Source organism: Bactrocera oleae, chromosome 6, assembly GCF_042242935.1.
Source record: "Bactrocera oleae isolate idBacOlea1 chromosome 6, idBacOlea1, whole genome shotgun sequence".
NCBI classification, from domain to species: Eukaryota; Metazoa; Arthropoda; class Insecta; order Diptera; family Tephritidae; genus Bactrocera; species Bactrocera oleae.
The window spans coordinates 68,235,158-68,249,014 of NC_091540.1; the positions used below are offsets into that span (position 1 = coordinate 68,235,158).

The 13,857-nt window shown below is 32.5% G+C and overlaps 1 protein-coding gene and 1 long non-coding RNA gene across 2 annotated transcripts in view; one reads left to right on the forward strand and one right to left on the reverse strand.

Moving 5' to 3' along the window:
- The window catches only part of dyl (transmembrane protein dusky-like), a 31,043-nt gene that overhangs the window by 14,155 nt on the left and 3,031 nt on the right, over positions 1 to 13,857 (forward strand). Inside the window, exon 2 of the mRNA XM_036364419.2 lies at positions 8,449 to 8,666. Within this exon, the coding sequence (XP_036220312.1) occupies positions 8,604 to 8,666 (63 nt within the window). The 5' untranslated portion in view covers positions 8,449 to 8,603. The remainder of the gene's footprint in view (positions 1 to 8,448; positions 8,667 to 13,857) is intronic.
- Positions 10,590 to 13,112, reverse strand: LOC118681141 (uncharacterized). The gene is made up of 4 exons (XR_004976823.2): positions 12,690 to 13,112; positions 11,642 to 12,275; positions 11,441 to 11,539; positions 10,590 to 11,380 (listed from the first exon to the last, which is right to left on the reverse strand). It is a non-coding gene; the product is annotated as an uncharacterized lncRNA (long non-coding RNA).

Sequence of the window (13,857 nt, forward strand, 5' to 3'; positions counted from 1 at the left end):
GCCAACGCATGAAAATTAAAACTACAACGACATACACACATATATATTTATGCAAATACTTGCATATATTCATATACATATATTAATTTCTAAGCTAAAAAGAAACTGAAGAAAATCGCTGCAACACAGTGGCGGGCTGACAACAGGTAAATGAAAGACTTAAGAAAGAAACTTGTGCTAAAAAACCTTAGTTTTGCTGCTTCTTCTTGAGAAAATTGTTATTGTTGCTATTTTTGGTGTCGCGTGTAGTATGTATTACTGTTGAATGTTGCAAGTAGTTAACTTGTTAATGATTGCACATTTAGGTGAATACTGATTTCAAACTATGTTTGCCTAAAAGTTGTTGCTCTTATTATTATTGTTGTTGTTGCGATGTTAAACTCAATGCCGTTTTCACAATGAAAATTGAGCGAAATTTAAACTGTGCACCAATTTGCCCCACATCGTCTCATACCGGCTGTGGCAATTCAAATCAATAAGTGAAATTAAATTTACCTGGCGCTTGATGCTGAAGTAGAGTGAAATTTCAGTTGGCGAATGTGGGTGCTGACAAAAAGTGTAATAAAAAAGAATTTACATAAATTACACAAATTAGAAAATGTGTGATGAAATATCTGAGTGAATAACTTAATTTTTATCAAAATAAAAAAATAAAATAAAATACATAAAAATATATAAAAGCAAGAAAAGGTTACATTCGGCTGGACCGAAGCTAAACTACCTTTCACAGGCTATATGCTATAGCAGTCCGATCAAAACAATTTATCCAGAGATTTTAGGGATGCCTTCGAAAATATACATGTTAAATTTCGTGAAGATATTTTGTCAAATAAAAAAGTTTTCTATACAAGAATTTGATTTTTATCGATATCTATCGTTATTCGATATCTGCGGTTCCGACAAATGAGACGCTTCTTAGTGAGAAAAAGACAGCTGCAAAATTTCAAAACAATAGCTCAAAAACTAAGTGGATAGTTCGCGTATATACAGACATACAGAGGGACAGACGGTCATGGCTCAATCGATAGGCATATGTATATATATGTATACATATGTATATATTACAATATATGTATATATACATTAGTAAAAAATTTTAACTCGAAATTTACTTTAAAACTGAGTGCGCCGCCTCTAGGTGTTAAAAAAAATATTTTTTTTTTTGGTCAAAAATTTTCTTTTTTAAAATCTACAGATTTTACCCCCAAGCTAAGCCAAAAAAAATATTTTTTCGCTCCACCCTAATATACATATACATATATAAACATTTGACGATAAAGTTCTTTGTATATGTCATATGTACACCTCATATTTATCTATGTATGTATGTATATCCATATATATGACCTTCAAATAGAAGCTTCATTAAGCACACGATGAAATGAGTAAGAGTGAAATTTTCCTCAAAATCCAAATTGTACAAAAAGCTAAGTGCTTTTACGTGAAATACCAATCTGTCTAAACAATTTAGAACATCATCAGCCGAATATCCCAAACGCACGTATATTCTCAGTCACACGCATGCGCAAAACCAATGAAAAGTGCGCAAATGTAAAGCTACACATAAACTACATTCCTACATACTTGTATGTACATATGCAGCCACTAATTACTACGCAAAGCACATAGGAAGATTCACACGTAGAGTCGAGAGTGTCTATGGAATATTGCTGCACCGAAATTGCCATAATTAAAGAGATGCGCGTTGGAAATGAAACCTACAGATAACCTTATCTGCACGCAAATTAAGATACACACTCACGCAATAACCAACATTGCTACCACATACACATATTTACCATATTATAGCCATACATACATACATATGCGCAGACACACCAACACTACTGCTTCGGCATCTCTGCCTTCAACCGTTTCGAACAACTTTCACTTGCGACAAACAAGCACATAAAACTTAAAGACATGCCGCAAGAAAAAACCGCACACAAACTATAACAACAACAATAACAAGATCGACGTCTAAACTTACAAAAAAATGCTGTGAATGTGAAAGAATAAAAAATTGTTGAAAAATGAGAAAGGTAAACAGTAAATAAAAAACAGCAGCGTGGTGTAAACGCAAAGTCGAAGAAGAATAGTGAGAAACAAAGTACAAAAATAATAAATATAACTGCAGAAATATAGCCGTTACAAATACACACACAGTCATAGAGATACAACCAAGTGGCATGAAGGCAGCAATATTTGCTAATGTTATCATCAAATTGTAATCGTGAGAGCCAACCATCTCAACAATCCGTGATTCTCTATATTAAAATTTCAAGCGCTGTGCATGGCAGACGAGTGCAAGTATGTTTACAATACAGTTATGTTTTTTGCTCGCTCTTTTTAAGCCATAAGCTTATGGCGCCTTTCGACGGTTTGTAAACTTGGTTCAACTTGAAAGAGCGAGTTTATGCTTCATGGAGAAGTTGTGAGAGCTTTTCTGTCATTTCTTTGCTTATTAGCCCAACTGAAGTACCCCATCTGACAGATTGTGTGGCAGCTGCAAGTTAGTGTTTTAGCGAAAATAACTTGTTGATGCATACCAATATAAAATAATATATATACATTAGCTTGGAAAATAACAAATACGTAAATTTTCAATTTGTTTCAAAAACAATTAGAATTATAAAAAAATATATAAAGCTTATTAAATTTTAAATTGCTTCTAAAAAAATTATAAATATAAAATAATAGCATAAACAATTTAAAGATTAATTTATTTAACAGATTGATATATGTATTTCAAAAAGAAATTCAATGCTGAAATACAGTAATTGTAGAATATATACATGCCTACCCTATGATGAATACCCTAATGCATTGCTGGTTTATAAAAGTGAATTTCCCTTCAAATTGTTCAAGGTCGCATGAATACACTTTGATCTCAAATTACCTTAGAGGGCTCAATACACAGCTTAGCTAATAACAATGCTCTAAGCTGATAACAGCCCTCTCTATCTAAAACCTTTCTAAAATTCGCTTTCCAACTCTTTTTAATTAAAGAAATGACAAAAGTGAATTTTAGGCGCAACTGATGACTTCAAATCTGGATGTATGTGAACCATAATATGGAATAACAAATTTTCCCTCGAACGAAGCTTTTATGAAAATGTATTTAAACTACTTTAAAACATACTACATAACCTCAATAAGTTTCATACAAAAAGTGACATTTAAGTGAACTAAATTTTTTCATGCGCCCTCATAAGTTACTTAAACGGGTATACATCAGTAGACATTAGCAATATAGCTCATCATAAAGGTGTAAATATTGAAAGAAAAAGAAATGAAGCGCTATTCACAATGTTGAGCATAATTACACTCATTACGAGCTTTGCAATAACACCAAGTCTTCAGAGACACAGACGCAAGCCGCAATGTGGTCAATCAGTCACATTACTTAGCTAGTCCGTCGACTTGCTTGTACTGTTTACCATTTCAGTAGGTTAATAGCACAGTTGCTCAACAGCGGCAACAGCTGGTGTCTCAGTGGCCTCATCAAGCATGGATGTGTGAGTGTGTGTGTATGCATATGGTATTTGGTTATCATTTGAAGATGTCGCTACTAGGGAACTGGTTTTGAGTATTCACATGATTTACAAAATGTACTTGTATGTACATACAAATGTTCATGTCAGTAGCTATGTTCGAGCGTAAGTGTAGTGTGGAACGTTGTCTGCTTGTAAGCGCACATCACCCGGATTTTGTTAATTTTTTCTCACTCTTCGTGTGGTTTTGCATACGGGTGTATTTTTCAAATTTTCGGGTATTCTAGCCTAGAGGCATGAACTTCAGATAATTCATGAAGTGTCGAAAAATAGGCAGTTAATATTACCACTATCTATTTTTTTATTAGTTATTTATTAAAATTACAAGAATAAAGAAAAAAATATAAAAAGTTTCAAAAAATATCAGCTGATGAAGGTCTCAAAATATTGGCACGTGACCATACCCTCGATTTTAACCCTCCTAGCAATCTGAAGGTCTCAAAATATTGGCACGTGACCATATCCTCGATTTTAACCCTCCTAGCAATCTGAAATAAAAAAAAATTATTAATCTAGAATAATGCCCCCAATGTCTGCTTCTACTGAAAAGTTGGAAAATTTTTGCACGAAATAGCGATTTAATGAAAAATAAAAAACAATTTTTGTACCACTTTGCTTGATTGTTTCGAATTTTTCAAAACCTGTAAAAGTTGAAATTTGAGGATATAGATCATTTCAAGTCTGTAAAAAACACTTTCTAAAAATTAAAGGTAAATGGGTCCAGCAGAACCTGAGATATCTTTAGCCGTGATATTATTGACATACAAAATTTCAAACAGCTGTTAAATTATTTTTTCCAAAATCCAAAAATCGCGTCGTAAGCAAATAGCTGCCACGATATTTTATCGATTCGGTTTTCGCGGGCAGCATAAATGTACCAGTCCGAGTCAAATTTGATGTTTTCTTGGGAAAAGATTCTAATCTAACTTGGAATTCTCCATATTCAGTCGAACAGCACAATTCTACGTAAGTTATAATGGTTTTTGTAGTACAGTGCAGCAGAAAAATATTGGTACAAACTATGCCTTACTAATTACAAAGAGCTTATAATTAACTAACAATATTTGCCAAGAAAAAGACCATCCGCTTCCGACGTAAAATATGTCGTTGGGTCTATTAATCCGCTATATTACGCATATTTTTTTCATTATGTTATTTTCGATTTGTGTTTTTTTCATGTACATTTTTTTTTTAAATTTAAAAGTTATAAAAGAAAATAATTTTGCATTTTTTTGGTCACTTCTTAAAGCTAATACGTTGCAAAAACTAATTTTAGTATAATGTGAGCACAATGTTCTCCCTTATTTACATGGAAAATAAATAAGTTCTCTTAAGTGGAAGAGATTACTATTACTACCTAATTCTTTTCTCCTTTATTAATCTTAAAAAACGTTAGCATCTGGTTTTAATGGTGACATTAAACTTTTATGTTAGAATGCATACAAACATACTTACTTAAATGAAACATAATGACACATAACTCACCACGCATGCTTTTCGATGTATTAGCCGCACTTCGGTCGGTCATTGCTGCTACAAAACTATTCCAAATACTGTTGTTGTATGTTATACTCGCCGGCTGACCACCAAATAGTCGCGGTAATTAAATTTCCTTTCAAATGAGCAACCAAAAGGTGAATGAATAAACAACAGCTTTCGTAGTTAAAAGTTTAAAATAAGAAAAATCATAAAACACACAAAATAAAAACAAAAATTATAATAAAAGTGCGCACGCCGAAAGCAGTTATGTCTGAATCCATATATGTATGTGTCTGTGCATGAATATATTGAATTCGCTCATAGTTTTTTTTTACATTTTTTCGACTTTCTTTATTTATTTTGTTGACAATAGCATGCATATGTATATGAGCGTCTAATATACACATGCAGATAACAGGTTGGTACAACATTACCCATACGCCATGTACGACATGTAGGCTACCCACTAGCGGCGCTATGAATGTTCAACCGGCTGACTAGCTGGTTAGCTAAAGCAGATGCGTCGCATCTCACCGATTTTCGCAAGTGGAAAGTGACATTCCTCTCACTCAGCATGCACAACACACACACACACATACAAAATAATACAATATAAAAAATTATATTTAAATAAATTCAGTTGCACACACATACACATATATGCATATTTAAAAACATAGCTGCTAATCTTTAACGGTGCATATGTGTGTCGTTGCGTATTGGAAGTGCTATATGTGGCTTGAGGCCAAGTAAGCTTGCGGCATATTCTTCTTCTTTTCTTTATGAATTTCATTTATTTTTTTCTTTTCTATTTACATGCATCTTTTTTCGTGTCTCACTGAGCTTCTTCATTCGTCTTCATGTTTACATACATAAATATAATATATGCATATATTATGTAGCTACAAGTATGTATACATGTAGTCATGTCTATTTAGGCGCCTTCAGTTGCACATCTGCATTTGCTACAGATTTATTGAATTTTCTTCGTGTTTTATTTTGTTCGCGTACGCAGTAGCGCCAGTTCAATATCGTATCGGATCGGTCGGTCGGTCGGTCAATGAGTAGACTTGTAGCCTGTAGCCATAACTAACTGTGCGTATCCAGTTAGTTATTTCATGACTGTTAGCATTGTGTCGTCGTTGTCGTGGCACGTTGCACGCGCTTAGCGGACGGATTGTCACACACATACCTGTCTGTCACATACAATAAAATGTTCATTTGATTAGATTTGATTCGTCGTTGTATCACGTGTTGTCAAAAAGCAAATACAGTTTTATTAATAAGTAAATGCCGCTTAATACTCAAATGTGAAGTGAAAATCAAGAAAATTAGAATTACTAAAATATAAACAAAAATATATAATACTTATTCCTATAAGTGAGTTTCTGTGCTATTCACAATAAAAATATGTTTAATTCATGTTTAAATTCATCGTAAATATTGGAATATTCTGGCCTTTGGACTCTGACCTTTAGTATCAATTTTGGAATAAAATATCAGTTTTCATTGTACGAAGTAGCTAATTTGAATGCTTTTACTATGAAAATTTAATTTATGAACTACAAGTTTTTTTAGATATTTAACTAATTAAAACTAAAAATTGTTTTAGCGATTCGGAAGCCAAAATTTAACTAATATTTTTCTTTTTACCAAGAAACCGTAACATATACCAGCTGATCAAATTTGACACGGACTAAAAATAAAAAATACATTTTCACGTATTTTAATACAAAACTTTATTATCGCATTCAACTAGGCTTCTTTTCAGCCAGTACAAACAAACTCACACTAATTGACATATGGATATCAAACTTCACACTAATATAAAATATAAAAAAAGTTTGTAACGATTTGTTTTGCGCGCCAAGTTTAAACAGACTAGTCCGGTTCAAATTCGAACAGAAGGTATAAAGCGATAACTAAAGAAAAACTGTATGAAAATATCATAAAAGCAGTTCGTATTAGAAAACAAAATCAATATCGAAAATTAAACAAATCAAAACCCTAACAGCTTCTAACAAGATCGGTAAAATTTCGAATGTTGTGAAATATTAGGCGTGTGATTGCGTTAGAATAGCCGTATTTGGGCAGAAATTGTTGCCTACATTTAGGGAGATATGACATGAGTTTGATGTTGCAGATAACAACGAACTTCACAGAGCCTAATTTAACTAAAACGTCATGTTATTATTTACTTATCTATACATACACGCATAGGGTTATAACATAGTAGTCTATGCATACCTTTAAACTTCACGCTCATTATTAATGCGTCAACTATGCAGCTTGAAGAGTAAGCTCATTCATTGAAGTTCTTCTTCATATTCGTGTTGGTGTTAATGCTTAGCAGTGGCTAATTTTTTTCTTTTGTTGTTGTGCCTGTCACATTGTTGAGACCTTATCTCTGCATCAATTCACAGCCACTATTGCCTTCATGAGTGTTGAATATGCATATGAATGTCTATGTGTGCATGTAGCAGCAGCTGGCTTGTTTGTATTATCAATTGCCTACAAACTAAATTGCTCACTTCGTGTTTTGTTAGTTGTATTTAGCTTAAGTCGTCTACCATTCAGTTAGTGGAAGGCTATAGAATATGCTGCTTACTTATACATACGCGAATAGTATTGTTTTTGTAGTGAAAATAGAAAGTGGTCCTCGTGGTGCTCTCACTTTGTCGCTACAACGCGCATTTGATTTGTGCAACGGTAAATTTTTCAACGTATTCACAATGTGAATGCCAAACCGCAAATCTTGATTTGAGCTAAGAAAAATATTCGCAATTGATTACATATACTGTATGTAATGTATATATACACACATACTAAAATATAGATGAGAGATAATATAGGAAAAAATTATGTTTTGAGATTTTTCAAATAGTTGAAGCTGCATGCATTTTTAATTAAAGCGCTCAACTAAGGGAAAACCTCTCATCAAAACATAAAATTTCGAAAATGTTACCTTAGCAACTCAGTTACTGTTGTTGAAACCAAAATTGTTTTGAGATCAGACAAAAGAATATATAATTATTTGGATAGGTTGTCTGTAGTATGTATTGACCATTGTTTAGTGAATACAATATATATATTATTTTTTAAATTTAAAATGTACCATAATCTGATGAAATTGCATCTCTGGCAGAAATAAACCTTGGTTTTTAAATACCGCTACAACTCTGCCAGGCCTTTTTCTCTCTTTTTTACACTTTTTTGAACATAAAAATACTCTTATTAAAAAAATATATTTTCAAGTAATAACGCCAAGGCTTATAATCTAATCTTCTATATTTATACCTAACTTAGGAACTTGCAATTATTTTAATTATAATAATTATATTACTATTTTCATTACTTTTATTTCAAATTTACGATTATTACTAACATTTTCTCTCTTGTTTGCTTTTTGTTTCAGTTAACTCTTTAAACGGTGCGGTGGTTTCTTTCCGCCTCGCAGTCGGGTATATGTGCATGTCGGAGAAGTACAGCTAAAACTTGAACAAAGCCTACAATTACACATAAAAATTATAATAAATCTCAACAAAACCAAAACACAGTAAAACCAACAAAATGGGGCGACAATTGCGGCCTTCTGTGCTCGCAACTTTATTCTGTTTAGTGTTCATAGCTAAGGTGAGTATAACATTTGTTAGCACATTTACCGAGCCGATGACTATTCAAGGGAAGCATTCTAAAAATTGAAATAAAAAAATTACAAAAAACATGTATCGTTTGAAAATTGTCGAAATTCATTTTCCGGAAAAGCAATAAATTTGCTTTAAAAGTTCAACATGAAGTGCATTAAGTGAATGTGTGATAAATTAAAAATTTCTACGAAGCCTTATAAGTCACTTATCTATGCGCAATCAAACTTGAGCTACCGGATTATAACACGAAACTATTTTTTGCGCAGAACTTTATTAGATTCAATAAAATGTCTCACACAAGTAAATGAGAAATGTAAATCAATAACGTAGATTACAAAAGCTAAAGATAATAAACCAAAATAGTCTGATAGATGGTGCTAGCAGCGCTATTGATATTCGAATCAGTACTGGTGGGCAAAAATGCACATAAGACTTTAGAGCAGGTTCTTCCTTGCAAGTATGTAGTATGTATACGCAAGTTTGGTCACTTGGGGTCATCTGCCTTAATCATCTCTCCGTTCAAGCGACCAATCATATATACACGTTTTTTGTATATACAGATGTACAGTTCTTAGTTATGTAACTATGTACATTAGAGTGTGTTATACTCTATTGACGAACCGAGATTAGTGACGTGTTTCACAATGTTAGTATGCATCTAAGTTTATTATAGCCAGAACAGGAATTTAGTATTTTGAAACACCCAGAAGAAAACATCGGAGAACTGATAAAGTATATATATATAAATTATCAGCATAACGAACTGAGTCGATTTAGCTAAGTCCGCCTGTCTGTCCGACCGTCTGTCTGTATATACGCAAACTAGTCCCTCAATTTTTGAGATATCGATTTTAAATGTTGCACAATATACTGATGATATCGTGCTACTATTGGATATACATAGCTGCCTACAAATTGAACGATTAAAAACTAGATCTTGTATGGAAAATATTTTTATTTTACAAGATATCGATCGAGATAGAGATCTTCATAAAAGATTTTTTCCTTATTAAGGGACCTTAAATCGACTTGAGCGTTATTTATATCAAACAGCATGCCTAGTAGAAGGAATTTTTAAAAACTTTTTCATTGGATGCGATCCGTTGGCCGGTTACATTTTCAGATTTAGTTAATACAGTTGCTATAAAAAATGGACCTGAGCAGGGTATTATAGCTTTGGTACAGCCGAAGTTAACGTTTTTTCTTGTTTTTCTATATGTTTGAACTCCGTAAAATAGCCAAGAATAACGGCAGATAGCAGAAGCGGCAAAATGAGATTGTTCTGTGATATATTATCATATATGTACATATGTATGTGTGTTTGCTTGTATGCAAATAAGCATAAGCACTTCAAACAAAAATACTCAATATCTATCTATAAACATGCAAAAATTTCATCCGTAATGCAGTAGACACGAAAATAGATTTATAGAGAATATTATTCTAATTGGTAACAAATTTATTTTATTTTTCATGTCTCAGATGTATTTATACACACAATACCATTTTATACATACAGAAAAACACATGTGCAGATTCACATTTTTCATAGATTACTTGCCGGTTTTGCCATTCGTTTATTCGTTGAGTTGCTTAGCGCCACAGTGCAGTTATGCTCTAATTTTTACAAGTTTTGACTTTCTTCTGCAGATATTTTTCGCGCTTTATTAATCACAAGTCCAGCTCAGACTCTTTCAGTATTTTATTTGTGATTTCATACATTTACAAGCTCGTACATGTGTGTGTATGCATGTACTCGTATATACTTGTATGTATGTATTTTTGTCCTTAATTTGTTAATTATGATTTAGGCACGCAAGCGGCAATTGAGAAATTCATACATTTAAGACATTTTCTGTCTTCTTTCGAAATGTTCATTGATTTATGATGGTTCTTATACCATCCGATCAGTTATTTGCCGCAGTGCACTATGGTTGGTATCTGTGCTTTTGCACTTGTTGTTGTTGTTTTAGTATTTTTTATAGCCAACGTGTTCCTCCTCTCCATCGTTAAAATGTGAGAATCGATAAATGAGTTCAAATAATGTTTTTCAAATCAAGAAAGTCCAGAGATAATTGAAAAAATAGTTCTTCCGATGCCTTTCAGCACTACTACAAAAGTGATTTTTTCATTATTAACTGTGTGCGAATGGATTCTAAAGTAAACAATATAAAAGCAAAAAAAAAAAATTATAGGCTTTTTCTCCATTTATGATATTAAATTTACGAGTTTTTGGTATTTTCAATTAAACAAAAATAAACACGTTAACGGAAGCTATAATACCCTTTACAAATAAAAATGTTACCTTACAAGAACTTGATTTTTATCAGTAAATTTATAATAGCAGCTATATGCTATAGTGCTCCGATCTGAACAATTTGTTCGAAAATTGTACCGTTGCCTTGGCTAATACTCCATGCCAAGTTTTGTTAAGATATCTTGTCAAATAAAAACCTTTTCCATACAAGAACTTGATTTTGATCGTTCAGTTTGTATGATAGCAATATTCTATAGTGGTTCGGTATCGCCGGTTCCGACAAATGAGCAGCTTCTTGACGTTTGTCGCGCTGATCATTTATATATATTTATTATAGAGTCTCCGACGTTGCTTTGTTACAAACTTCGTGAAAAACTGAATATACCTCAGGGTATAACAAAGAATTTACTTCTCACTGTGGATTCATAGAAAAACTAAACGAACTGCAAAAAGTGTCTTAATTGATTTAAAGGTACTTGTTGTTATTTCAAGGTGCCTCTTACCGTTTCTATGTTTCCGTTAGGACGACCACACTGATATGATTTTTAGAGTTTAGATCGAACACGCCACCTCAAATCTGCATTGGAAATTTATTCAAAAGCCTAAAACAAGTTATGAATATTAAAGTGATCATCATTTTGGTTCCAATAATACTTTCCATTTACGCAAATTAGGTGCATTTTTATGCATATGTATTTACTCACTTGTGTACTTATTGGTTTCGTATGCTTATGTAACGAGTTCTACCGAATTTGACTTTCGAAACTCACACCAAAACACCACGGAACTCACAGCTTCCATTATTTCGGATTTTTCTCATAAATTTGCTTCTTTCGTTGCTTTGTTTTTTCAATTATCTTTGAAGCGCTCTTTCGCTCTAAACAACTTTCGATTTTAACATTCCGACATTTAAACCGAAATTTGTAACGCCATCCACAATTCATGCATACCCATACCACCAAAATGACAAGGTATTTTATGTGCGACTCACTTGTGCGCACATACATATTCATATATGCATACATACATATATGTTCATACGCCCGTATATTTGTAAGTATATGTGTGTTTAAGCGAACACACAAAAGTCACAACATCCGCTTCATTCGTACATTCCAGTAAAATTGTAACCGATTTCTTAACAAAATGTTTGGCGGAAATTTTCACTGTCAAAACAACAATGAACATCTCAGTCGACTTGCTACATATATATGTATGTATTATTGTAGCTGCACACTTATGTGGGTATTGTTGTTGTAGTCTCAGCGCCAGTCACTTCGCATCGCCACCGTTACCGTATTTTTGGACATTAACTCTTCGCGGGATACCCAGAAAGGGCTAAAAGTAAATGTTGTATAATACTTTTGTGTATTATGGTGGATCGTTTTGGGTAGAAACACATTAAGAGTATCAATAAAATGTAGTTAAATCGCATTTCTTCGTACTTTTTAATATAAAAGAACTAATAAATAATAAAAAAATTAACTTTTAGGTCGAAGGTCAGAAAAAAAACACGCTTCATTTTTTTACAACTCTAGTTGCTGTCTATTTTTTCTAGGTTTACAGAGCTTAGTAACTTCTAAATTTTTTGCTGATTATTTAATCTTAAGATCATCATGAAGACCGTAATTCGGTATTTTTATTACGTTACAAATAATCGGTCTACCATAATGTTCACTTTTAGTTACATCTACTCATGTCTGCATATACTTTATAAACATATGTATATACATACTTGTATGACAAAAATACCTTTTGGGTTTTTACAGCGCGATATTTTTGTCGGTGCCCACCTCTTTCACTTTAATTTGTTGATTGTTGTACCCACAAAAAAAGCTCGCATGCGTCTGTTAATCTGTTTTCGCGGTAGTAAGATTACCTGAAGCCTATAAAACGTTGCTGCGTACACAAACACATACAAACACACTAATGCACATAAAATCGTTTTTATTTATAGCGTAAAACCCAACTCAGTAAAATTAGTGTAGAGCTTTTTGTTTCGTTGGCCGTTATGCAACTGAAAAAGCCGATTACAGCGCCTTTTGTTAACTCAAAGTTTGGGCTAAATGTATGTGACGCTGTGTTGAAGTCATGCATTTTTTCCCCTTTTTTTTGGTGTTTTGTAACTTTTTCTTCAGCGAGGTGTAGCGAATTTGCCAAAGAAGCACCAAAATGCCGCACTAAAAGTATAAGATGTGTACATATGGTATTAACATGTATTTATAATATGTATGTGCTAATGTGTGTATATTCATGTATGAATACCCTTAAATGTGTTTCGATGTTATGGTGATTTAATCAAAAAATTATATCCATTTTGACAGTCAGCAAAATTTGATTTATGAATTACTCTTCTTCAACATATACATATGTATGTCAAGTATATAGGATATATTCACATGGTTATGCAACCATAATGACTTTGTCAAAAAGTTGACGTGTAGTCGCCCGAGTTTTTCCCTTCGAAACATATTGTAAAAAAATGGTATTTGTGCAGTGAATTGCTTTTAACGGCAGTCAACGCTGCGTTAACAGCTTAATCATATGAATTTGCATTGTAAATGCCTTGCATTAAGTAATTCTGATAAGATTTGCCAACAATTATTAATCCAATTACATACAAGTATTTATATATATATATATATGTATATAAAAATACAAATTAATATAAATTTATGAATTTTATAGAGAGCAGATATATGTATGTTACCCTTCCGGTCTTTATTGATTACTTTTCATATAGTATGTATATAAACAGATATTGCATATTATCTAAATTTATAAAAGAGCCGAGAAACTAAAATAGTAATTTTCAAATGAGCCATGGAACAAAATACAGTAATATAGAGAAAGAGATCAATATAAAGTTTTTTTTTTATAACTTTAATAAATTATAATTTTTAATAGACACCTATTGAAA